A 23,954-nucleotide genomic window follows, 5' to 3' on the forward strand; every position below is an offset into this window, starting at 1 on the left:
ACTAAAAACTACTTCCAAAAACATTCAGCTTTGATATTAATGAGTTTTTTGGGTTCATTGAGAACATGGTTGTTGTTCAATAATAAAATTATTCCTCAAATATACAACTTGCCTAATAATTCTGCACTCCCTGTAGTCTTCTGAGCCAAAGTGAATATGCTATATGTGCAGTCAAGCTACTGTACTGCACATGAGTGCCGCTGTGTGTGTGCGCCTGTGTTTTGCTTCTATCTTTCTGAGGTCCAATTTGTGTTTTAGATCCTTTTAGGACATTTTACTTGCTTTTGTTTTCGAGGATTAAGACTTAGTTTTACAGTGACAGACGTGATGTTCATTTAAGGGGATGTTTTCTATAATCACGGGTCCCCACGAGTGTATAAAGCCAAAGATAGCTGTGTGCCTGAGCTTGTTCTTTGAACTCAGTTTGACTCTGACACCTGCTGAGCATTAGACGCATCATCACGAGTTCACCTGGAGTGCATGACCCCACACATGTGTACACACCTGCAGTAATCCCCACAGTTTATCTCCCGTTTGATCTTCCCATCAGCACCCACGCCGCTTATCGCATTCTCTTTCACATTTTCTTTTCATTCATTAAATATTTACTTCCTTCTCATTCCTTATTTTCTATTTCTAAATCTATCTCTCCGCTTTGTTATACTTACTGTACCAGTCGATCACGTTATGCAACAATTTCTTCTTTCTGTTATTGTTTTGTTTCTCGATGAGTCACACCTCGTCTCTCACTTTCTCTTTTTCCACGACAGTAAAAAAACGGATTAAATAAACCAGGGAATTTAACAGAACCCTACTGTAGTATGTGACCAATGTCAAAGTGAAAGTAGCTTCTTGATGATATGTGTGGCCAGTTTCGACACACTGGAACTTTCTAGAAGTCAGCGGCCGGGCTTCCTGTGGTCCACTGTAAAATGGCACACAGGAGTATCATTTTAGGAGCCTATGAAAAACAAATGTTATTGTATTGCAGACAGGAATAAAATTGTTGTTTAGTTTAATGTTGACCACACAGAATGTGACTCTCACTGGTCAGTTTCTTTTTTTAATCAACCCACCACAAATATTTGAATGACTAGTGGATGAACTCCCCTGACTTAGTGCAAATTCACTGCTCAGTAAAATTAAGAAACCCTTGATCATCCCAGTGTAACGCAGAGTCAGTTAAACTTCAGGGATATAAATCTGTCTCTTCAGGAAGCATAAATCACAAAAACATCAATTTCAGCTGACATGTCAGCAGGTTCACTCGAGTGCCAACAGCAAGACAAACCTATGTCCAGTCAAGATTGCTCTCTTCTTAGCCTGCAGCCCATTCAGACCACTTTTTTGACCAAACTGTCAGAAACAGACTCTATGGGGTCAGCGCAAGATCCCAACATCCTTCACTAGGACCTCTGCTCAAACTCCAGAACTGACTTGTCTGTGATTGGTGCCCATTCTCTTCACAGATGAGAGCAGGTTCACACTGAGCACATGGACGGATGTCACAGCCACCTGCAGACTCTTTCACCTGTGCGAGTTTCTTCAGTGAACGTTTAAAACATGGCACTATGTTGTGTTTTATTCCCGTAAAGCCTGAACCATGAAATCATTTTCTCTGTTTATTTTAAACAAACAAAAATATATACAGCAGGTTGGATTAAGGTTCAAAAACACAGATAATTACACTGATGATGTACAGGTATCAGATATTATACACTTGGCATTACAGGCTTGATAATGCATTTAGCATCAATGAAGGGAAAGCATTAAACTCAGTGAATTCAGTCTTTATTATAATCAGTCATATACCTTTTTAAATTCTTTATATTTTAAATAGCTGGCATGAAATGCATCATTTAAATTTGAATACAGTGCATTACTATCAGGACTGAGTCAATATTCCAACATATCCATGGAAATGACTAACCGTCTGAGGTCAAAGTGGCAACCCTATTCATTCTTAAGGCTAACCCTAACTCTAACCGTAGGCATTGAGAATATGAACTTTTTTTATTGTTATTAACTTGCTGTCCCAATTCTGGGTATTTTGGGAACAAAACGTATGATGACTTAGACATCAGAGGGTTAAAACATTAAGAGGAAAGTGAGGAATTCTACCAAATTTTCTGAAACCATCACATATAAATTGGTGTTTATGGGCGAAGGAACTTGACCTCTATTTTTAAAAGTTTCTTTGATTTAACTTGATTAGAAATTCTCATTACAACCATGGGTATAATCCATATTTTATGCAGTGGAACTGGAAAAGAAAATGAAGTGAGGGAGTTCTGGCCCGTGTACACAGAGCTGATGAATAGAGAAACACTGGGTGCAGCCTTCTCAGATGGGAATTTCTGAAGAAAAAAATTACGCGAATAAACCTGAAAGTACAAGACGTGCAGAACCCCAGGCTGAATAGGGCGAACTGCCAAATAACTTCCTCCTCATTTCCTTCTACACCATTTACAGAAAGAGCTTCACCTTCATGATAAAAACAAAGGGAAAACCGCAACGTGTCAAATCTATAAATAGTCTGATGAGGTACCAGTGTTCAGTTGCAAGAAGCAAGTTTCTCTGGAAGCTCTTCCCACTCCAGCTGGATGTGCAGGACTTGCTTTGCCAGCCCAAACTCTTGGCTCGCTGTGGACAGTTTAAAAAAGAAGTGACAAAGCAGGAGCAGTTCTCACATGTTTGACAGGCTATCACGCAGGGAAACCCCACATTCAAGCAAGGAGGAAAAACTCACACACCTCATACATACCAGAATACATGCCAACTGACAATTCAGCCTGCCAGGAAATATTGACACTTGTTCAAACGCACGTGCCCGCACAAGCAGAATCACATGCCTAGAATTAGAGAGAGGCCTAAAGTGTAATTACACCCATAATTTCTTGTTCACCTTATTTTCCACCAAAATGTCATTATTCGCTTTTTGTCACCAACCACCAATTTAATTAAATCTCAGTCACTACAGATGTCAGTATTTGATTAGCTCTTACATTTCCTCTTACCAGCCAGCAGTCCCGTACAAACAAGTCCTGCAGCTTCCAGCTGCAGACTCATTTAGTTTCTAGTGAAAAACCCCTGAAGTTTACTGGAAGCATTGCTTGCAAGAAACTGGATAAGCTAAATGTGATTTTTCTTAACCCCCTACAGGATGTGTCACTTTATAAACTTTGACAAGCAGTTTTGCCCTGGGCTGTACCTTCTCACTTGAAGCTGCTGATACCTGCTTAAGCTTATGTATGTTTCCTGCAAATTAACATAGTGATACTAAAGTAATACTCATAGGCTACAATCTCTTTGCTGGGCCACATCAACTAGTTTATAACCATTGCTGAGCAACATTAAAACATTAAAAATTAACCCATTATCTATTAAAATAAGCCTCCACTTTGCGTAGTTTAACTCTGTGCTCTTCGTTATCCTCCCAACACAACAAAGTGTGTAACAGACATGCCGGTCCACCTTGTCCTTTTAATGCTTTGTGTCTCCAAAGGTGAAATGTACACGCATGCAGAAGTTGCAGTAAAAACCAAGGCAGATATTTTATTTCAAGCCAACATGAAAATGGTCACAGGAAAGTGTTTAAACAGAGTGTTTATTAACACATTTACATCTATATACATATTAGCCACTTAGCTTAATCCAGTGGTTCCCAAACTTCTTTTGCTTGGCCCCCCTTTGTTTTACAAGAAAATCTTCGTACCTTTGTTGTTGTTGTTTTGACTGTGTAAGAATATTCCACATTGCTATCAATACATTTTTTTTAAAAAATGCCTCTCTGTGTGTAACCCAGATCATTGTTTGAGTATGGGATTTCTGATTATTTGTGGTCACTGAACGCACCACTGTGCCGTGCGCATAGCCACTCTCTAGTCCAGCTACAGAGTTTTTCCTTCCGTTCGTGCGATGAGGCGCATGCTGCTCTCGTGCCCTCTACGAGCTGGAAATTCGGGTACAGTAGACATTTGAGTTGCTGTAAATAGTTTTAAAAACCTTTATATGTGAAGCTAATGATGTAATATGTTGTTAGGAAAAAGAGTCTTGTAGCAGTTACGAACGTGAAGCTGAGCTGAAACCGACAGCCATTCGCCATTACACGAACTCCTCTGGTGAGTTAGCGTGCAGCTCATGTTCGTATGAAATGTTTTGTGCCTTATTATATTGCAGCGAGGTATCAAATCTACTGCTGTCATGTTGTTAAGAAAGAGGCTAAATATTGTATAACGTGTGTTATTGGCTGACTGTTAGCAAGCTAGCCGTTAAATGAGCCTAGCTAATGTCCTAAAATGGCGGCCGACACGAGGTCAGTTACAGTGTTATTATGTTATGCCTAAGAGAACAGCATTAATAAGCATTGTTAACTGCATTTATGTTCTGTTATGTTGTATTTTGACAAACCTGTATTATTATAATGGTAAGTCTGTTAAATAAGCCGTTAGTGACATGGACACTGAGTCAGTGGTACTGAGACTTATGAACATTTCAGTTAATTTTTCTGCACACTTGTGTGTAGGCTGGTTTGTTTGCCCTTTTGGTGCCCTGGATCCTACTGGATGAACTGCCTTGTGGAAGTGATGACTCTGCCGAACTGTCCTGGCAAATAGATGGTCGTTGCTGCTTGCTGGATTCTATTATTGGATGCTACACCGTTCCAACAGAGCGGTAGGAATAATTCAAAAGGGCCCCAACGATGCGCTTTATTTTTCCCTGAGCTCAGGTGATTTTCTTTTGGCCAAAGGACCTTAAAGGATACATATTTGGTTTTATTTATTTATTTATTTTATTTTCCTTGTGACACTGAGTGGAAAGACACTACAAAAAAAAAGGGGTTTATTATTTAAAATTGTGTCGAATAAATGTGTTTATGCTAAGTAAGTGTGGTGTCCATTGTGTGCTGGAAACCTTATTGTTCCTGTGGTGGAGCAGCTACTACCAATCTCCTTTACGAAACTAGCTTCTGACAGGATACAGGTATTTGGGATACATTTGATTTCTTGTAACCTATTTTTAGAGAAACTGTGATTCTGGGTTAAACATTGGGGTGAAATTGATGACACCGACACCTAGTGAACTGCCCAAGGTCAACAGTCCTGATTTCCACGCATTAAAGGTTTGGCGTAAGTACAGATTGCGTTACATGTGCAAAATGGGTTTAAAAACATAAACAACTGTGGGATACTGTTTGTCTGTGACTTAAATGGGGGGAACAAATTGTGGCAGGATCAGCCTGATATTATTTGTATCCCACTGTAGCTTTGCTGTATAAAGAGCAACAATCGCCAAACTTTCATTATAGGAAGTGTTTGTGAACTAAAAATCAAGAATGTGGGGTACTGTTTCCCAGTGATTTAAGCAGCCCAGCGCGTGCTACTGATGCAGGGGAAACAAATTCTGTTGGGGGATACCTACCTTGGCACCGCCGTTGTGCAGGTGAAGCCAAATGCAAGATATGCTTCGTCATATTTTCTAGTCTTTGGTTTGGATGAAGTTGGTTTGGAAGCATATTTGGCGATAATTCATCTTCTGCTTTGCATTTGTGTGGCAGCCCCGTTCATTATGCTAGCACTGTTCAAGCATTCTTTTTTTCATTCATACCGCACCCTCCCTGCAATGGCTCTGCGTCACCCACTTTGGGAACCACTGGCTTAGTCGATTCTGACGAATAAAGACTCTGGAATGTACTTCATACGTTCTTAGTTCACTACTAACTTTGTGGCTTTAAATATATTATCTCCCCCTACTGGAAATGTACACAGTGGACCAGCATGTCTATTACACATTTTGCCATGATACTGGGTTGCATTTGATCTGACAGCCTACACTCATATGACGAACGCCGGTCAGAGTGTCTGAGGACAGTTGCAAAGTTTCCCAAATTATTTACTTGTCACCTGTCCACTTTTTGGACCTACGATGAAGCAAAGGATTCAACTACAAGTCCAGTTCCAACCATACAGTAAGTTATGATCTGTTAAGTTACTTTGCTTTGTCAATCTTTCCATCCACCCCTGCATCGTTTCTAAGCAAACTTTATGCTGCTGTATGTATGTTAACTGATGCTCACATCTAAAGGCAAAATAGAAAATTTGCAAATTACTACCACAAACCATAAATGATGGGGAGGTCAATATGCATTATGTTTGATCAGAAACAAAAGTAAACATTGAAATGTGCATATGACAGCCCGGCACGAAAAGTCATTCAGTCACAAACTTTGTCTTTATCTTCAACTTTGTTTGTGGATTGTCTTAAAAATTTCATCATCCAACCTACAGAATCAGGCTTTGTCTTAAAGTCCTGCGTGAAGTTCATCATTGCTGTTATTCAGTTGTTTTAGCGCATGATCCAGTCTTGACATGGGCGGTCACTCTTTCACTTTCACAGCACTCCCACTCTGTTTACTCAGGCTATGCACTAGCTGGTTGTTGCCCGTTGTTAGTATTTGTGATGATCCGTCATACCTGCAGCTAAGGATTCAGCTGTGTGCTGCCACATCCTGTCCACTGGATAATAGCTGAGGTTTAATCCTCAAGAAAAGATGAGAGTCACAGCTAAGAGAAGTCTCCCTTTCACACTGAATTTTCCGTATTCTGCTGTTCCCTCTGTTGCTTTCTCTCCAACTTGCCTTTTAGTTTGCTGTTTCTTTTACCCAGCAAGAGACAGAACAGACACATATTTTATTCAGGAAACCAGACACAGGGGAGGTGCAGCTGTGTTATTGCAAATCCAACCAAACCAAATCTTTTCCATTGAGGTGTGTAATATCAAAAAATTGCTCATATCATAAGTTTTGATGATTATTAAGTTATTTTTAAATGTAATAATAGCTATAAATGTAAAGAAAATATATAATTTCCATCCTGGTTTAGCCCCGTTTTAAATTATTATTTTTTATTTAAATAAATTTCTTTACACACCAGTCATGGTAATAGTCAGAAAAATTCCCAGCCAGGGGATTGCAGTTTGTGTGCCATTTGGAATTTTTTTTTTTTTACTTGCTCATTAGGCTTTGCTCACTTTTTACTTTTGGTTTTACAGGATCAGTGGGTTTAAGCACAAAAACATTCAGTCACAAACTTTGTCTTTATCCAGGATAAAACAGGATTATTGTTGTTTATGGACCATTAGCATTATACTCGGATTGTACCATAAAGTGGCACAAATGTCCAAAATAAGGCTGTGCCACAATCGTATCATCCATGAAGACACCCATAATAATGTTTGCACAATAGGAGAGTGTCATAGTGTTGCTATAGTAATGCCATGGGTTTGTACACCTCTGCCTCCAGAGCCGAGTTTCAACCTCTGATGAAGATTTATTTGGCAAAAACGCACCATGCAGTACAATCAGGCTATGTAGGCACATGAGGAGGAGATGAGAGGAGCTCCTGATGTGCAGCCCACGAATAAACAAGTGGTTTAACCAGGCATCACTGCAGCATCAGCAGCCAGCACGGGGAGTGCTGAGACATGGGAGCGGGGAGCACAAAGACACGGACTTTTCAGGGAGGACACGACACGGGAGTCAGGGGAGAGCACGGGGATTTATTGTTGTTTTTCCATTCACTGTGAATAAACGCACTGCTGATATTCAGAGCTCCGCGCCTGGGTCCTCCTTCCTCACTTCCCCACGGTTGGCCATCGTCAACTGTGACAGCATCTGGTAGTTAGACTCTGTAACACAAGAAGAGCAAATGATGGATACAAATAAATGATGCAGGTGCATAATGGACAAGCAGGACTTCAGGCTGCTTGACCCAAGATATAACACCACAGGTGTCTATAAATGGTAAAATTCAATGCATGGTAAAAATACGGAAAAACATCTGTAAATAACCGATAGGGAAAATTCTTTCTTTTTAAAAACGGTACATTGTACTGTGTTTTCTTCTATTTGAAATCAAGATCAGAAAAGTCCAGTTTAAAAATATGTATCTCAAAGTATTTGTCAGATATTTGTACTGAGCCGGTACAACTCCCAAGACGTTCTGAATGGATATTATTGTCATTGGTCGTAGTCATGTTGAAGAGCAGGTGTGCTCGAAACGCCTTACGTTACTCCTCAGTCTCTCAGAACCAATGAGACATGGGAAGTGGTTGCTCCATGATCGGAAGGTCGGGGGTTTGACTCCACTGAATGGGTATCCTGAGGTTCCCCTGAGCAAGATACCGTCCCTACAGCTCCCCGGTCGCTGCATTGGTGGCTGCCCACTGCTTCACTGGGTGAATGGGTTAAATGCAGAGGAGTTATTTCCCTACGGGGACCAACACACACACTTGCATCCTTGCAGATCCACAAAGTGTAATGCTTCCTTTTGATCTATGTTTTTGCCTCTTTGCACATCTTTTTACATCTTAATGTCCCCAGAAATAAATCTTAAAAAGAATATTACCTACAGGTCGCAGCACACGGCGAGCACATGGCCCTTCCACGAGCCTTTTTATGCTGGAGGTTTCTTCGTGTAAAAAGGGAGTTTTTCCTTCCCACTTTCGCCAAATGCTTACTCATAGGGGGTCGCCTGATTGTTGGGGCTTTTTCTTGGTCTCTACCTTACAATATAAAAAGGCTTGAGGTGACTGATGTTCTGATTTGGTGCTATGTGAATAAAACTTAGTTGAACTGATACGACACACAAAACAATGTGGTTAGGTTCAAAAACAATATTATGGTTTGCACATTCGAAAAATGACGCTGCCCAGTACATTTTAATGGGACGTCACTAGTACCTTGTGTATTACACAAGTCTAGTCACCTTGTGTATTACAGCACTGATGCCAAAGGACACCTTGTGCGAGACGCTAGGGGTTTTGACACAACAACAGGATCTGACGCCCTGGGAAACTGTGCAGTTTTGGAAACTGAAGGAGAATGGCTTCCAGGTGGTGCAGAAAAAGGTTTTAATGTTCGCAAGCTGATTTTTTTCTTTTCTTTCTGTTGGAAGCATTTTTCAAAAACACTTTACCTTTTAAGTACCGCATTCACAACACTGTGTAATGGTATAAAGACAATAAAATGAAAAACAAATACAGATCACAGAACTTTCCTCCATTCATGAAAGCCATCAAATTATGTCCACACAGTCTGACCAACAGGACGCAGGGAAACACAAACACACACACACACACACACACACACACACACACACACACACACACACACTGTTCCCTTGAAGTGGTTCATCTTGGAGTACTTACTGTGGCAAACAGACTCTCCTGGCAGCAAAACTACAAACAAACAGAACCAAACTCCTTGTTCTTCCCACAAGCTGTGTGTGATTTGGTGCGTGTATCCCAACTGTAAAGCCAGTGTTACTTTCAGTCATATGTCATGTTGTTTGTGAACATTATCATTTTTTTCCAAAACTTCCTCGTACACTTGTGTGTTCTTCTTTGGTGACCATGTAAGTGTGTGTAGCTTGCATCTCTCCAACCCTAATGTCTTTGAAGTGGGTGTAGGTTTTTACATGTGGACTTATTGTAGTAGCTTTCTCCTTGTCTTCCTCTCTCTTTCTCTTTTCTGTCTTCCATCAAGCCAGAGAAAAACTCTGGTTTTTTCTTGATGTTCACAAACCACAGTGATCTGCTGGCAGGGGAGTAAAAACAGATATGGAAGCAGTGAGACGTCACTCAATCACACAATCACAGTGCTGAGACCCTGAACCAGATCATCGTTTTCTGTGTGTTCCCCAACATAACAGTTCTCAGTCCCACTGTTAGGCTCTCTTTGAAGAGTCCAATACTGAAGTTGAATATTCACAACAGAAGACACACAAGAGATTACAAAAAGCTTTACTATTTAATCTAGTGTGCAGCTAAGCATTGCTTCCCTGTGGCTTTTCAAATGAGAGTCAGCTTTTCATGGAGCATGTTTACACGTACGCGGGAGATCTGACTCTGTTTTCTAGTTCCAGTAACAGTTCCAAGAACAATGTTCAAGGAAAGAGCCACCATTCATCTCTGCATCAAGAAAGCGAGGCTGCTTAAGGGAACGTTCGAGTAGGGTTTAATCAAGTCTGCGGTCTTTTTAATGTTGGGCGTCATTTATTTATGAAAGCATCCAGCTTGTTGACGATTTGTTACCAACAGTATCGTGTTTCACCCATTAAGCTGCTCATTGCTGCTTTCACAATGCTTACTTAGCTAAAATCAAATGAATCTTTCCTCTAAATAACACTGCGGTCCCACACTACACCCAAATTTGATTTTTATTTAGATCTGACAGATGTGAACACCAAAAAGGTTCCTGATGGAAAGTCTAATCCCCTCTTTCTAATCACTATCACTTATGCTGCCTTCTTCTTTCTGTTTGCCACAGCGGATCATCTGCTTCTGTCTTTCTCCGGCTCTAGCATCTAACTTTGTCACAGCAACCCTTTTGCATGACTTCCTTCACTACATCCATGCTCTAGATATGTCCAAACCATCCCAGCCATCCCTCTTTGTCTTCGAGCTGCTCAACCTCTGATGTATTCCTGTCCATCGTGGTCACTCCCAATGAAAATCTTCAAACCTGCTACCTTCAGCTCAGCCTCCTGTCTCTCTTCATTACTTTGAATGGTTGGCCCTAGGTATTAAAACTCATCTTTTACTACTGCTACTCCTTGCACCTATACCTTTCCACCTCCCTCCATTTCATTCTTTCTCAATTTAAATCAGTTTTCAAATCTGTTTGATGAACTCAAATAAGTAACAAAGTGTAACAAATATGCTAAAAAGGGGCTAATATTGTTTCCCAGCTCTGTATCAGCATTGATAAGGGTGTATTAGACATCCTAAAATTAACAGAAATATGCTGAATGGTTAAAATTAGGTTGACGTGCTGATGTCTAAGGAATGGTGATGCTTTAGACCTCAGAGGCATAAATTCAGGTGTCTCTAATGCCTTGAAAAGATTACCATTCACTTTTACACACTTGAATGTTAGCTGGAGTTAGATTATGGGAAACAAATGTGTATTAATTAATCAACTAAAATGAACTTAATTGTTGATTGATTTGGGGGATTGAGTTCCTTATGCGAATGGTGCAAGGTTTAGAATTAGATCAGGTCAGCTGTTACGCTCACTAAGAAATTACTAGAGAAAACCCAGAGGGATCGGGTGACTTCTTGAGGCCTTGTAAATAATTGCTTTTAAAATCTTAAACCTTCTAACCTAAAAAACTGAGCTTTCTAAAACGTGTTTAACATTGTAATGAGGGTGTATTGACGAAGTGAAAATGAAATGGTCTATTAAAATGAAAGTAAATGGCATGTAAAAACAAAGGTCAAAACATAATATGAAACTAAGATAACATGGGAGTTTAACTCTGCTGAGTGAAACTGTTGTATTGATGTATAACACTCCTATAGTCATGTATAACAGTCCCATAACGTCCTGATGTGAACTATTGTTGTTCTTTCAAAGGGGAAACAATGACTGGTTTTATTTAAATGACAAAAGCCATCCCCGCAGGTGGGCGTATTTTCAAAAAAGTGTCACTGATGGGATTGTGAGCGTAAAAACAAAACTTAACTCAAAATATAATATGAAACTATGATTACATGAGGGTTGAACTCCAGTGTCATGGGTGAACTTGCTGTACTGACGTGTGACACTGCCACTCCTACAACCTTTTTACATAGACTTCTTTTGTGCTTTCAAAGTGGAAACACTCACGGGTTTCTTTTTTAGTGGACAGAAGCCACTTGAGCAGATGGGTGAATATGTCATTCATGGAGCTGGGATTCATCGCAGAAACTACTACTATAAATAGTTAACTTAAACTGACAGAGAGCACCTGGTCCTGCTTGTTACCCGTCCGCAAGATTTCCAACCTTTCTGATAAACAAGTTCGTGCTTTCAGTACTTCAAGCTTGTTAGCATGCACAATACAGGCAGCCTACCATCTGTCTGACTTGCTTGCTGGCTGCACTTTTGCACATACATTTGTTTTTGTTTGTGTGCCGGTTTCATGTGGCTTCCAAAAAACTAACAAAGTTCTCATGCATGCTCTTCAGAGTCTGGATGTAATTTGGTTATCTAGATTGTCACTGCATTAACGCCTTATATAAAGATTTAACTTCATCTGAATACAATACACAGAAATGCTGCATGGCAAAGCTGAGTGTAGGGTAGAAGTTGTTAATGGTTGATCTTTGAATCGGTCAAAAAGCTGGTTCACATATGTAACCAAGTCTAGGTTTTTTCTTTTCCACACAGCTTTTTTAGTTAGGATTTATTTACTTTAGTATTCTGGCTAAGAGTTTAGGGTTATCCCAGCTGTCATGGAGGGTTGGGCGATATGACCTCTAATCACAATAGCAAATAACTGAAGATTTTACCTTGTTTGCTATGCAAGCGCTACCACGCGCACGCATAACAAATTTATAAGACCACCACCTATTATGTTTTAGAAATCTGCCAAAACATGTTTAAGACTAAAAATTCTAAAATTTGCAAAGTTTTTATACCTAAACTTGAGCCAGTACAGTGGACTGAAAACTCGGAAAGTAATAAAGTACAATGTTCAACCATTAAATGTTTTTTTTCTCTTCAGGAATGCAAATAAATAACTGTAATTATTTACTTATAAATCTGAAAATTAATGGATAGGGACCAGTGTTGTTCAAGTTATTTGAAAAAAGTCATTAGTTACTTATTACTGATTACTTCTCCAAAAAAGTAACCCCATTAAATTACTGAGTACTTATTTTCAAAAGTAATTAATTACTTATTACTTAGTTACTTTTTAAAAACATGATACACAACCTGAATACTTAATACAGCAATAGACCTTTCAGCCCAATTCTATTTTTTATGCATAATCTATCATATAAAACTGAATCAAATGGAAAAGTCTCTTTGTAAAATTGTTTTATTAGTTTTAATCTTTTAAATTTATGCACATCAAGCAAAAAATTTAATTATAAGCAACAGTCTTTCATTTGAATACACTTTTTAAATATTTAAACCCATTTTCTGCATATTCCAGCATGTAAAATGAAATATTTTTTTTGTGTTTCACTCACTCTTTCAAATAGATGCAAGTAAAACAGCAAAAAATAAACAAAATCAAAGATTTAGCAACACTAAGTCCTGACTCTCTTAAATCTGTTTTCACCTGTTTAGCAGGAGTGGGGCAGGTGGAGGTTTGCCCAGTGCCGCAGCGGTCATGTCAGTGGAGGGATCCGGGGGTTTCTCTGTCAATTTCACATTCCCGTGGCGGCTTGCTCGGTGCTTGCTCAGATTTGAAGTTTAACTTTTCTTCCCACGTAGAGTGTACAGCGGACGCTAATGTTTCTGTCACTTTTTACAGAATAAAACTTGAAGTAGAGTAAGCACTTCCACGCTTTTAGCGCTACATGGTTGTACTCTCTCCATTGTTGATCTACAGACGTTGCACGCGCTTACATCATTGTCGTTAGACACTTCACAAACAAAATCACGGTTTAGTAACACAGTAACGCAGCATGGGAAAGTAGCAGTACTCTAATTGCTTTTTTGCATTAGTAATCCGTTACATTACTCATTACTTGAAAAAAGGAATCAGATTAACGCGTTACTGCCCATCTCTGATAGGGACAATGATTGTATTTTAGCTTTAAAATATCAAAATTTACTGGGAGAGTACATACTGTAGGTTGTATTGAGAGAATTTAAAAGCAAAATGTCAGTTCTCATTCATTTAAATTACTGCCCAACCCTACACCTTGATGAGGTTGTCAGGTTAGCATGGGCCTAACACAGAGACCCAGCCAACCATTTACTTGCACAGTCACACCCATTAAGCTAACATGCATGTCTGGACTATGAGGGAATATTGAGTATCCAGAAAGAGCACGTGCAAGGACCAGTGAAGGAGACCCCAGCCAGGATTAAAAACCAGGACCGTCTTGTTGTGAAGGTAACACAGTGCTGTCCAATAAAAACTGCAGTTTCTCTTTAGATTGCTAGTCAAAAGAAAGAGTGGTCAAAAAATTCACTTTTCAGATATCTTTTTCACTTTATATTTTATTACAGGAGTATATTTAACAATCATAGTAACAAAAAGAAAACAAGGAAAGTAGCACACGACATTCATATTTAACCTAAATGATTTTTTTTTCGTATAAAGAAAGGCAAATATGTACAGAATGACGTAAGACAGGTTCAGAAACCAACAGGTGAGAGAAAAAGGAAGTGTAGTCGCATGGCACTTAAAAAATAAAACATACCTCACAAGTGCTTTTTTGTTTCCCATAATTAATATCAAATAAAATGCAGTGATAATAAGTCTGAATAACAAAACAAATAATAATTATTACAGTAATCAAATCATCAATATTAACATTTTAAACACTGTTTACAATATAATTGAAATACATAACATTCTAAATACATCCAATATTTACCAAAGACCTTCTCATTTAGCCTAAAAACTCTAAATCTGTAATAGAATAAAAATAGCATTTCAAATATCTTATAACAACAATATTAATTGTACAATAACATTAATATTAGGTTATTAGTTAATGTAAATAGCTGATTTTCCCCAATGGCTTGCTAATGAAAGGAATATTGTACAAATTAATATACACTATAACCTATTAATGCTCTTTCTGCTTTCACAAAATATTTTAATCAGCTAAATCATATATATATATATATATATATATATATATATATACATGAAGGAAAGAAATAGCAAATCTCACTCGATACAAACTATTGCAATCTAGAACTCTTAATTAGAAAATGTACACAAGAAAAGCAGCAAAACCAAAAACAAAAATATCTACGTTCATATTTTTTCATCATGACGAGATCAGTGGTGTGGTTGGCAGAAAGAGTGAACAACATCTGGCACAGGCAGGATCCATCTGGAATGTTAGTGGACAACAGGATGGTCCAATTAGATATCAAATTTTATTTAAAAATAAACAAAAAAACTCTGAGTGCCACCCTGTCCTCCCCTAAAACCTCATTGGTCCTTCTCTCCCAAGCTCAAAACATAGAACTCTGTCCAAGGAGCTCAGAATGTCCCAAACAAGTCCCAGATTTCCGCTGTTAGAAGCTTTCCATATATGGGGGAAAAGAACTGGATGTTCCTTTCCAATTATGGAACACAAAAATCTCCAAGAGTTCTGATTGTGCAATCACCTCGAGCAATAAATCTCTTTCAGCTCATAAAGTTGCTTATACCGTGGAATTACTTTTGTTTTTGCATTCTTAGTGTTGATTGGAGGAGCAGCAAGACAGAGCGTCAATTTTTTCCGCAGAGCTCAAAATGGCCGCCCCAGGGAGCCACGCAAATAAAAACAGCACACAAATAAACAAACGCAGAATGACAAAGCAACATTCAAGCAGCATGTATGTAGGACTTCTCTCCACCTCCGCCTTACCCTTCTTTTTTTCACTGCTCTCTCTCTCTCAGAGCAAGTCCTTAAAGTTACTTGTTTCCTTGTTAGCGGGACAAAGTGTCCACCCGAGAGAGAGTACAATCTCAATGCAACTTGGTAGTGTGGTATATAAAAAATCAAATCAAATCAAAGCACAGGTTCAGAGAATTTACAAAGCAGACCTGGACCACGTTACTTTTGACCTGGATTCCATTGCTTTTATCTTGTGTGATGCCGAATGGGAATTCCTGTCGGTTGTTTGTGCTTCCACCAACAAAATTGTTTGCTTTGGGGGATGCAAAATGGTTGCAGAAGGGTAACATGTCAAGTAGAAAAAGAATTGCTGTTTGAAGTTGCTCACCCCATGATTCATCTTCTTTTTTTCTTCTTTTTGATTTGGGCAAAAAACATCAATCCAGCTCTGAAGTTACGGCGGCAAGTAAGGGATAGTCCTGTTATGTGCAGTCATAGTTAAATATTAAAGAAGGCTTATCAGTTCTACACCATAGTGCCTAATCTGCACCTGAGTTTATTCACTTTTTAGATAATTGAGGATTTGTATCTATGGGCAAGATTCTGACTTAATGCAGACAGGCAACCTGAAAAACAATCTCAAGGTTCAAAGTGGAATTAAGGAAGTAAGGCTTTCTTTGAGCTTCTCTTGAACTCAGTTCCCATTTTTAGGGCTTTTTAAGTGGAATGTTAGAGCCAGAAAGCACGTTGTCCTTCCAGCATGATTTTATTCTTTCAAGATATATCTCAAAGAGTTTGAGGCTCCCTAGTTCCTCTCTTTACTGTGATTGCAGCTGCACTTTGCATTAAAATCCCCCCTCCCTCCTGGATAAAAGCTCTGCAGCTCTTAGCCTTTATGTATGTGTTTCTTTGCGATGCTAGTACTTTGAGAAGCTTATTTTACTTTATGGTGCACGAGTGGAGGTAATATGGAAACTGTTAGAGGCAGATAGGAAAGGCAATGTTGTCATAAGAAACAAATTGCCCATTTACATCACTTCAGTGTGGTTTGAGTACTGCCCCTCAACTTAGCCGTCCAGCGTATCTTCCCCATTAAAATACATTCTTCATTGATACTTGACACTAATTAGCAGTACAAGTTTAAACCACTCAAAAGTATATACTGCATCATCATACAGTTAATGGTATAGAGCTAAAGTGATGCACAACCTGCTACCCAGTGTGCAACGATCCTTTAGGGTGCATCCGAGTGCTAGTAAAGAACTTGAATTGGAAAGAACCCAAAAAAAGCTACCACTACTATACACTAAAAAGACATGGATTAAATTTGGAGGGCACCACTAAGAAGGAAATGAAAAAGACTAAAGGATCATGAAACCTGAAATGTTTAAGTCTATATATCCATCTCTCTTACCCTGCAATACAACTGAAATGGTTCACTCATTTTTTGATTAAGCACAAGCATAAATGCTAGAATATCATATTTGTTCGTCCTTTACCCTGTTTCATCCATCTCGCCTCCCATTGACAACCATCTTTAACTTTTCTACACTTCATTTCACCAAAAGTACCACCACAACTCTCTTTCTCACTTTGTGCACTACCCACATTCTTTTTCAAATTATATTACATAGCTTTTTTTTTGTTTTCTTTTTTTTGTACATACTTTTTGTGTGTATAGTTCTTTGTATAGTATAGAACTCTAGAACTTTTTTTGGCAGCTTCTTTCTTTCCTAAAGGAAAGTCCAAATCATCAGCTGTAGCATAACATTAAGACTTCTCCTTCTTGGCTGAAAAAAAAGGTGGAAAGGAAAAGATAACTCTAAAATGTATTCCTTCCTTTCTCAAATCTTCTCCCTTACAAATCTGCTCTCCTCCCCTACCCCCACTCATCAACCCCTCCACCCTTTTAAACTGTCGCTCCCAGGAGCTCTTCGGACTTGGCCATGATCTCATTTTGGTTGGAGTCCAATCCGTAGAACTTAACCTTCAGCCCATCGACCGGGTGGACAACGGGCACCGTGATCACGCGGGGGAAGTTCCGCGTAGCCAGCTCGAAGCGGCTGGTGCAGGCCAGCTCGATCGCCAGGATGCGAAGGAAGAGGGTGGCGAGCTGCTTTCCCAGACAGGACCTGACGCCGCCACCAAAAGGCAGATAGTGGAAGCGTCCTTCTTTGTCTTCACTCCGCTCCTGACTGAAGCGGTCAGGGTCAAAGGCATCCACATCTTTGAAGACGGCAGCAGTGTCGTGGGTGTCCCGAATGCTGTACATCACACTCCAGCCTTTGGGAATCTGGACTCCCTGGAGGCAAAAGACCAGAATTCATAACAATGAACACACATAAAAATAATTGTTCACTTAGCCACCATAAGCACATATGACCAATTAATTTGGATAACAATCTGATTTCTGTTGTTGTATCCCCAAGAAGTAATTGTGAACTTTTCTGCTAATATGTGTTCTTCCATATTCAAACCATCTTTTCTCTGTTCATACCAGAATACAGCAATATGAGAAGCATTTAGGGTCCTTGATCAATCCAGGAACCCATTGGAATAGAATAGAATAAAATAGAATAGCCCATTGCTGTCATTGTACGTGTACAATGGAAAGAGTCTGTTGATTTAACATCTGGCTGCAACACCCATTTTTTTCAGGTGTGCAGAGTATCAGAAGATATGTGGGCTAGGACCTTCTTTTTCTATTCAGTGGTCATTGTTAATGAATGCAAATACATTAAAGAAGCAAATAAAGTCAAAATCATCATAAATAGTTTCACTGCTGAATTCATCTGTGATGGTGATCAGGACATTGGAACACTTTTTGTACCAAAATTCGTTTCCATTGCCAGTGGTTCTCTCTTCTTTAAATACAGATAGCTATTTAAAGAGGTCCATCCTTGGTAATTTTCCTCTAAACCTCCCCTTCCCTCCTTTTGTGTGATGAGACTCTTGGTACTCTTGTAATGATTCTTGTAGTGTCTGCAGGTTGTGAACCAACACCTACACCATTCATTTGAATGGTAACTCGATGGTTCTTCTAGTTGAGTCTCTGACCTTTTGGGTAGATTTGATATGACAGAACTACCACTGCACAAAAATATAACGGGAAATAAAAGCTGACATTGAGTAGCATTGATTAAAAAAGAAAATTCATGTTAAGGCAAGAATGCTGCACAACAAGAGGTACATGAAGATGTGAAGGATGTACTGTTCTAGGGACACTTACGTCCAGTTCGAAGGTCTGCATGGCGGTTCGGTAGGCCCCAGAAACAGGAGTAAAGAGTCTCAGCACCTCCTTGATGACACAGTCCAGGTACTTCAGGCTGATAATGGTGTCGAGCCTCAGTTCTGCTTCTGGGCAGAGGCAGCCGTTGTGAAGGAGACCCCTGGATCTCAGTTCCTCCCTCAGGCGCTCAAGGACTTGCGGGTGGCGGAGGAGCTGCATGATAAGGGAGGTGCTTGCGCTGGCAGTGGTGGCAAAGGCAGCAAAGATCAGCTCAATGGTTGATTCCTGTGGGTCAGCAAACAGATACGATGGTGTATTAGTGCACTACTTGGGTCTTGTTTGGTTAACAGTTTTGCAGAAAAACACATTTATCTTGCAACCCCTTGGAGGTCCCGAGCTCCCAGGGTATCAGTCGACCCTATACATTTTTCATCTTCTCCCATGGGGGAAAAAGTTTTATGGGTTTATAGAATAGCAAACAGCTTTGAAAAAGAGTTCCTATCACTATTTACAACAGTAACTAGGAAAGTAAAGACTCATTCTTGAATGATCACAAGCATTCATTGAGTACTTGGCAGTACTGAGGGTGTATCAGTTGACTTGTCTTTACTTTGAGAGCAAGCCAACTATAGCCTCATTTCATCTCTGATTGGTTAATTGCTTGTTGTTTTAATAAACAGTTTGCAGAGTGGAAATAAAGAAGGCTGAGGGTGAGCATCAGCCAAATGCTCAACCAGTAGTCTTTCATAGTCTTTTTGAGCTAGGAGTAAACCCAGAAACTGCTTGTTTAACAGCGGCATGTAGGAATATTATTCTAAAAAATGTAAAATTGTTCTTTCCACTGAGTAAAAACAGAGCTATGTGCAAACTCAACCAAAATTTGGACACAAATCCATTACCCCACACCTCAAGCTTGCCATTTGTTTTGGAACAATGTTGGACCAAAAGAGAGAGAGAGGAGTCAAAAGTCAATACATAATAAAAGAATGGTGTTTTTAATTCCTGAAAAGTAGTGTGTTTGGAAATATGAAGGTAAAATCCAATAACAAACTCAGTGTGCACTATGCTGGGCCCCTTAAGGCCTTAAGTCAGTGGAATAAATAATAGTGAGGTCCTCCTCGCATCTACCAGCATATATATATATATATATATATATGTGTGTGTGTGTGTGTGCTATAAATGCATGCGTCAGAAAACTGCAGGAGAAAGCTTCAGCCTGGGCCTCTGTGACAGGGCCTCCCCAGTTCACTTTGTGTGTGTATTTAAATATTTGTGTGTGAGTGTGTGCGTACAGGAGGCCTCTTTCAGACCCCTAGCAGGGGGGGGGTGTTGACTTATTTTTGGCCCTGGACTTAACCCAGAAACCACAAAGTCCGAGAGAGAAGCAGAGAGTCGAGTTTCCACAGAATTCCTCTGAATTACTTTAATAGGTAAACAGAGGGTGTGCCTGACCATGAGTGTGTGTGTGTATGTGTGTGTTATGCTGTTCCTGTCAGCCGATAGGTATTAACGCAGCTTGCTTTCATATTTCACATTAGGGTGTGTATCATTATCCCCGTTTGGTACTTATGATCACTGGCTGATTTGTCAGAGAATTATGATGACTGTTTGTGTTTTCAGTCAGCCTAGACTGGTTCCCTTTGGCAGCTCTCTGCTAGGTAAATAGAGATTTCTATGTGTGTTTGCACCCATACGAATCAGTGTGTATCCACGTGCTTCTACATGCGATTGAGTGACTTCTTGTGGTTCTGGCTTCTTTTCAGCGCATGCTTGCACTACCCTACCCTCTTTCCCAGGTGGCTGTTTTTTTGTGCTTAGGTATGTTACCTTGAGTTCTTGCATGGTGAGCTCGCTGCCATTTTCTTTGGAACTCTCCATTAGGACATCCAACGCGTCACTGTAATCTTTGCCTTGGGTGCACATGGGCTTCTCCCTGATGGCTTTCTCTATGCTCTTCTGAAGGGTGTCTCGTGCACGGATACCCTGCAACAATGCACAAATTAAGTCCTTTTACCCTTAAAATGTCCTCTTTGATGCAAATTCAGTTTAGCTGAGCAACAAGCACCCCAAAATGCTTTTTATTGTAAGGTAAAGATCCTACAATATTAGAAAGAAACCTAAACAGTTGCACAACGCCCTATGAGCAAACACTTGATGACAGTAGGAAAGAAAAACTCCCTTTTAACAGGAAGTACCGTTGAACAGAACCAGGTTCAGGGAGGTGCAGCCATCTGCAGTGACCAGTTGGGAAAACACTTTTATTTTTGGGGACATTAAGATGTAAAAAGATATACTAAGCTCCAAAAATACCAATGAGAAGGAAGTGGTCATATGATACACTTACCCTTCTGTAGCCACTAAATGGCAGGTCTATGGGCAGACTGAAGAGGTTGTTAACAAAGTCCTGGAAGGTTGAGAACAAATGCTTCATTTCCTCCTCCGTCACCCTGAAGCCCAGCAGCACCCTGACAGCCATGGTGAAGGAAAGCCTCTGGCTCTCCCTGCAGAAAAATGACAGATGAATAATATTAATTTAGTAGCCCATTGAAGCAGCCTGTGTTTTTGAACTGTTGTATATTCTGAGTTTCTACCACTGCTGATAACGACTCTGTGTTGTCAGCGATACTCATCATAAATACCTTTCTACCTGCATTCACCTAGGATAGGAGCGCTGTTTTAGTCTTGCTCCCAGATTTTAGCTACATTAACAACTGTCTCCACTGTCCTTTCCTGGCCGTACCTGTAGACGTTGATGGGCTCAGGCGTAGAGCTCCACACTCTGAGACTCTCCTGGATGACCTGCTGGATTTTAGGAAGGTACGACTCTAAGGCCTCATGGCTGAACACTTTGGCAAACACCTGGAGAGACAGAGAAATGAGCAAATAACATCAGTCTCAAATGCAGAATGCAACAGCGCCCAGCTGTTGGAGAAGTGCAAGTCAAAACAGAGGACAAATGTCCACAGATTATACGTTGTAATCCCCTCGGTAAATCCTGACTGACAGGTATGTGAAAAGACAACAGGAAGCACAAGTTTATTCTGCAGTAATGCTGGTATTCACTGGGAATTTATTGGGGTGTTTTGTGTCTGTCTCTTGGTTTGCAGGGCATCTAAAAATGTGCACTTTACAAGTGAAATTTGGTACAAAGTTCTACAGTTGACCATGAAAGAGACAACTGGTTTTTGGTAAAGGATAAAACATCTGGCTGTATTTTTGTAGCCATTGTCTTGGCCTCTCATATTTCTCTAAATTGTCTAATCATTGATCTCCTTCTCTCTTCTAAATTCTACCTAGGCTGGACTTTCCATCACGTGTTCATTCTTTTTTTCATTTTCTATGATTCCCGTTCCTTATTTATCCCCAAGTTCTCCCTCTCTCTGTCTCTCCCTCCTTATTGCTCTTGCTTGGTCTTTACAGAGACTTATACATTGTGGAGGTTTTTCCCCTGTAGTCAGCAGAACTAGAATGACAGACAGAAAGAGCACGAACAGAAAGAGGGGGAAGAGCTAAGTTCTTTCCTGGCTGCGCAGAGTATTTCTTAGTATGAATCAGTCACCAGTCGTCAGTGTTGTTTGGACAAATAATATTCCATCAGATTTAAAGTGCAAAACTGCCCATGAAAGAGTCTTGGGAATGATTTAGAGGGGAGAACACCGAAGAGGAGAAAAAGGAGATGGAAATCGACTAGAATAAAGCTTTTATATTAAAATGAGTCAACTACCCATGCTTAGTTTTATTTGAACTAATAAGTTTCTTGTTCCTTTAACGGTCGGACATTTTCCTAATTGTGTAGATGAGTGAAGAAGAAAAAACAAAGTTAGAACCAGATGAACTGTAGCCGTTAACAGCCTTAATTATTTTCTCAAAACACTGAGTGAAATCAAATTTTGTAGCTGTGTTTAGGATTTCACCTAAAAAGAATATGCCAGAAGTGAGGTGCAGTTCCTTCAGTGGCCACTTGAGGCTGATTCCAAAAGTTGGTAAATGCCCATAGAGCCCCATATTAAAATGCTCCTACTTTACAACAAAAATAAACATGTTCACAGGCTGCTACAAAAATTTCTCTCTTCTTAATAGCTGTACACAGTTACTATTTTTAATATTGCTCCCTAATCTAACCAAGGCATGGCTGACTTGTTGGGGCTTTTTATCCTTTACATCCATTGATGCAAGTAACTAAAGTGGACACTTCAAACATATTTGGAGTATTTTAAAGCAAATATTGTTTGTTTGTCCGACATGTCTGCGCTCTAGTATTTTTATACTATATAAAAATACTATATTTTTATATAGTATAAAAATATTTTTATATTTTTATACTATATAAAAATACTATATTTTTATATAGTATAAAAATATTTTTATATTTTTATACTATATAAAAATACTAATAAAAAAAATAATAATGAAACACTGTTCTGCCTAGTAGTAACTAACTGTGTCTATGCACTCAACAATCACACCTGGCTCCAAAACAAGACAATGATATTAGAATGGTCACACTGAGACTTCAAAAAAAGACTGTCATATTTAATTTGGACTACCCTCTAATCAATACATCTTATAGGTTTTCCTGAATCAGAAATCAAAGCTGAATGAGCTGAGTTTCCATTAGAAGTGGAAAACTTCTAATAAATAGTGGTCATTGAAGCCTTACAGTTGTTTTGGAAATGTCTCCAATCCAGCAGATGTAAAGTGGCTTTTTATTATTTTTTAATGGCTTTCGTTTTTATTATCTAAAATACACATACAAACTTCCAACTGCTACTTGTCTGTGGTTTTTCTCTGCTTTATTTAATCGCTGTGGTTTCTTTTTATGACTTTCTCCTTTATTAGACCCTGCAGAGAAACTAATCTATGCTAAAAAAAAATCCTGTATAGGTATTGTTTCTAATAGCAGCATGTTGTTAAAGAAAATATATGCTTAATCTCTTTGATAATGGCTTTTGTCTGCAATCATCCTTAATTCGTTACCACCTGAAAGCTGATGAGGAGTAACCTTTGAAACCCTTTTCTTAACTGAGTGGTTTCTGTCATATTTCAGGGCTTTTTACATAACAAAATGACTGGTTGTTCATCAAAAGTTGGTGAGGTTGGTCTCTGCTTATGCAGCTATCCTTGGAGAAACCCGGAAACTATTCTAATGGTGGTCAAACCACGTCTTTATTGATATTGTGAAGTGTCAAAACTCATCATTAAGGGTACAGGGGAGGCTGTCAAGTGTTGTCTGTATGGGGGAAAGAGTTTTTTTTTTTTTTTTAAGTATAACAGTATATGCTCGTAAAAACTGTATTGTGTCCAGATTCTTTGCTTTACTGAAATATGCACAAACAAAGTGCCTTTATTGTTTATTTTGGAATATATTTCCCATATGTTAACA

General features: G+C 39.3%; 1 protein-coding gene and 1 long non-coding RNA gene across 2 annotated transcripts in view; one reads left to right on the forward strand and one right to left on the reverse strand.

The window, feature by feature from the left end:
- Positions 1-3,800: 3,800 nt before the first annotated feature.
- On the forward strand, positions 3,801-5,347 carry LOC106633791. The gene is made up of 3 exons (XR_001337153.2): positions 3,801-3,964; positions 4,043-4,121; positions 4,526-5,347. It is a non-coding gene; the product is annotated as an uncharacterized LOC106633791 (long non-coding RNA).
- A 10,516-nt stretch (positions 5,348-15,863) lies between these two features.
- Positions 15,864-23,954, reverse strand: part of LOC102293646 (cytochrome P450 26B1) — a 36,757-nt gene continuing 28,666 nt past the window's right edge. Inside the window, exons 3-7 of the mRNA XM_005946350.3 lie at positions 21,312-21,430; positions 20,916-21,072; positions 20,399-20,554; positions 18,572-18,856; positions 15,864-17,644 (exon numbers count right to left, since the gene is read on the reverse strand). Of these exons, the coding sequence (XP_005946412.1) occupies positions 17,252-17,644; positions 18,572-18,856; positions 20,399-20,554; positions 20,916-21,072; positions 21,312-21,430 (1,110 nt within the window). The 3' untranslated portion in view covers positions 15,864-17,251. The remainder of the gene's footprint in view (positions 17,645-18,571; positions 18,857-20,398; positions 20,555-20,915; positions 21,073-21,311; positions 21,431-23,954) is intronic.

The sequence above is a fragment of the Haplochromis burtoni genome, unplaced genomic scaffold, assembly GCF_018398535.1.
Source record: "Haplochromis burtoni strain Fernald_Lab_line unplaced genomic scaffold, NCSU_Asbu1 Contig_463, whole genome shotgun sequence".
Lineage (NCBI taxonomy): Eukaryota > Metazoa > Chordata > Actinopteri > Cichliformes > Cichlidae > Haplochromis > Haplochromis burtoni.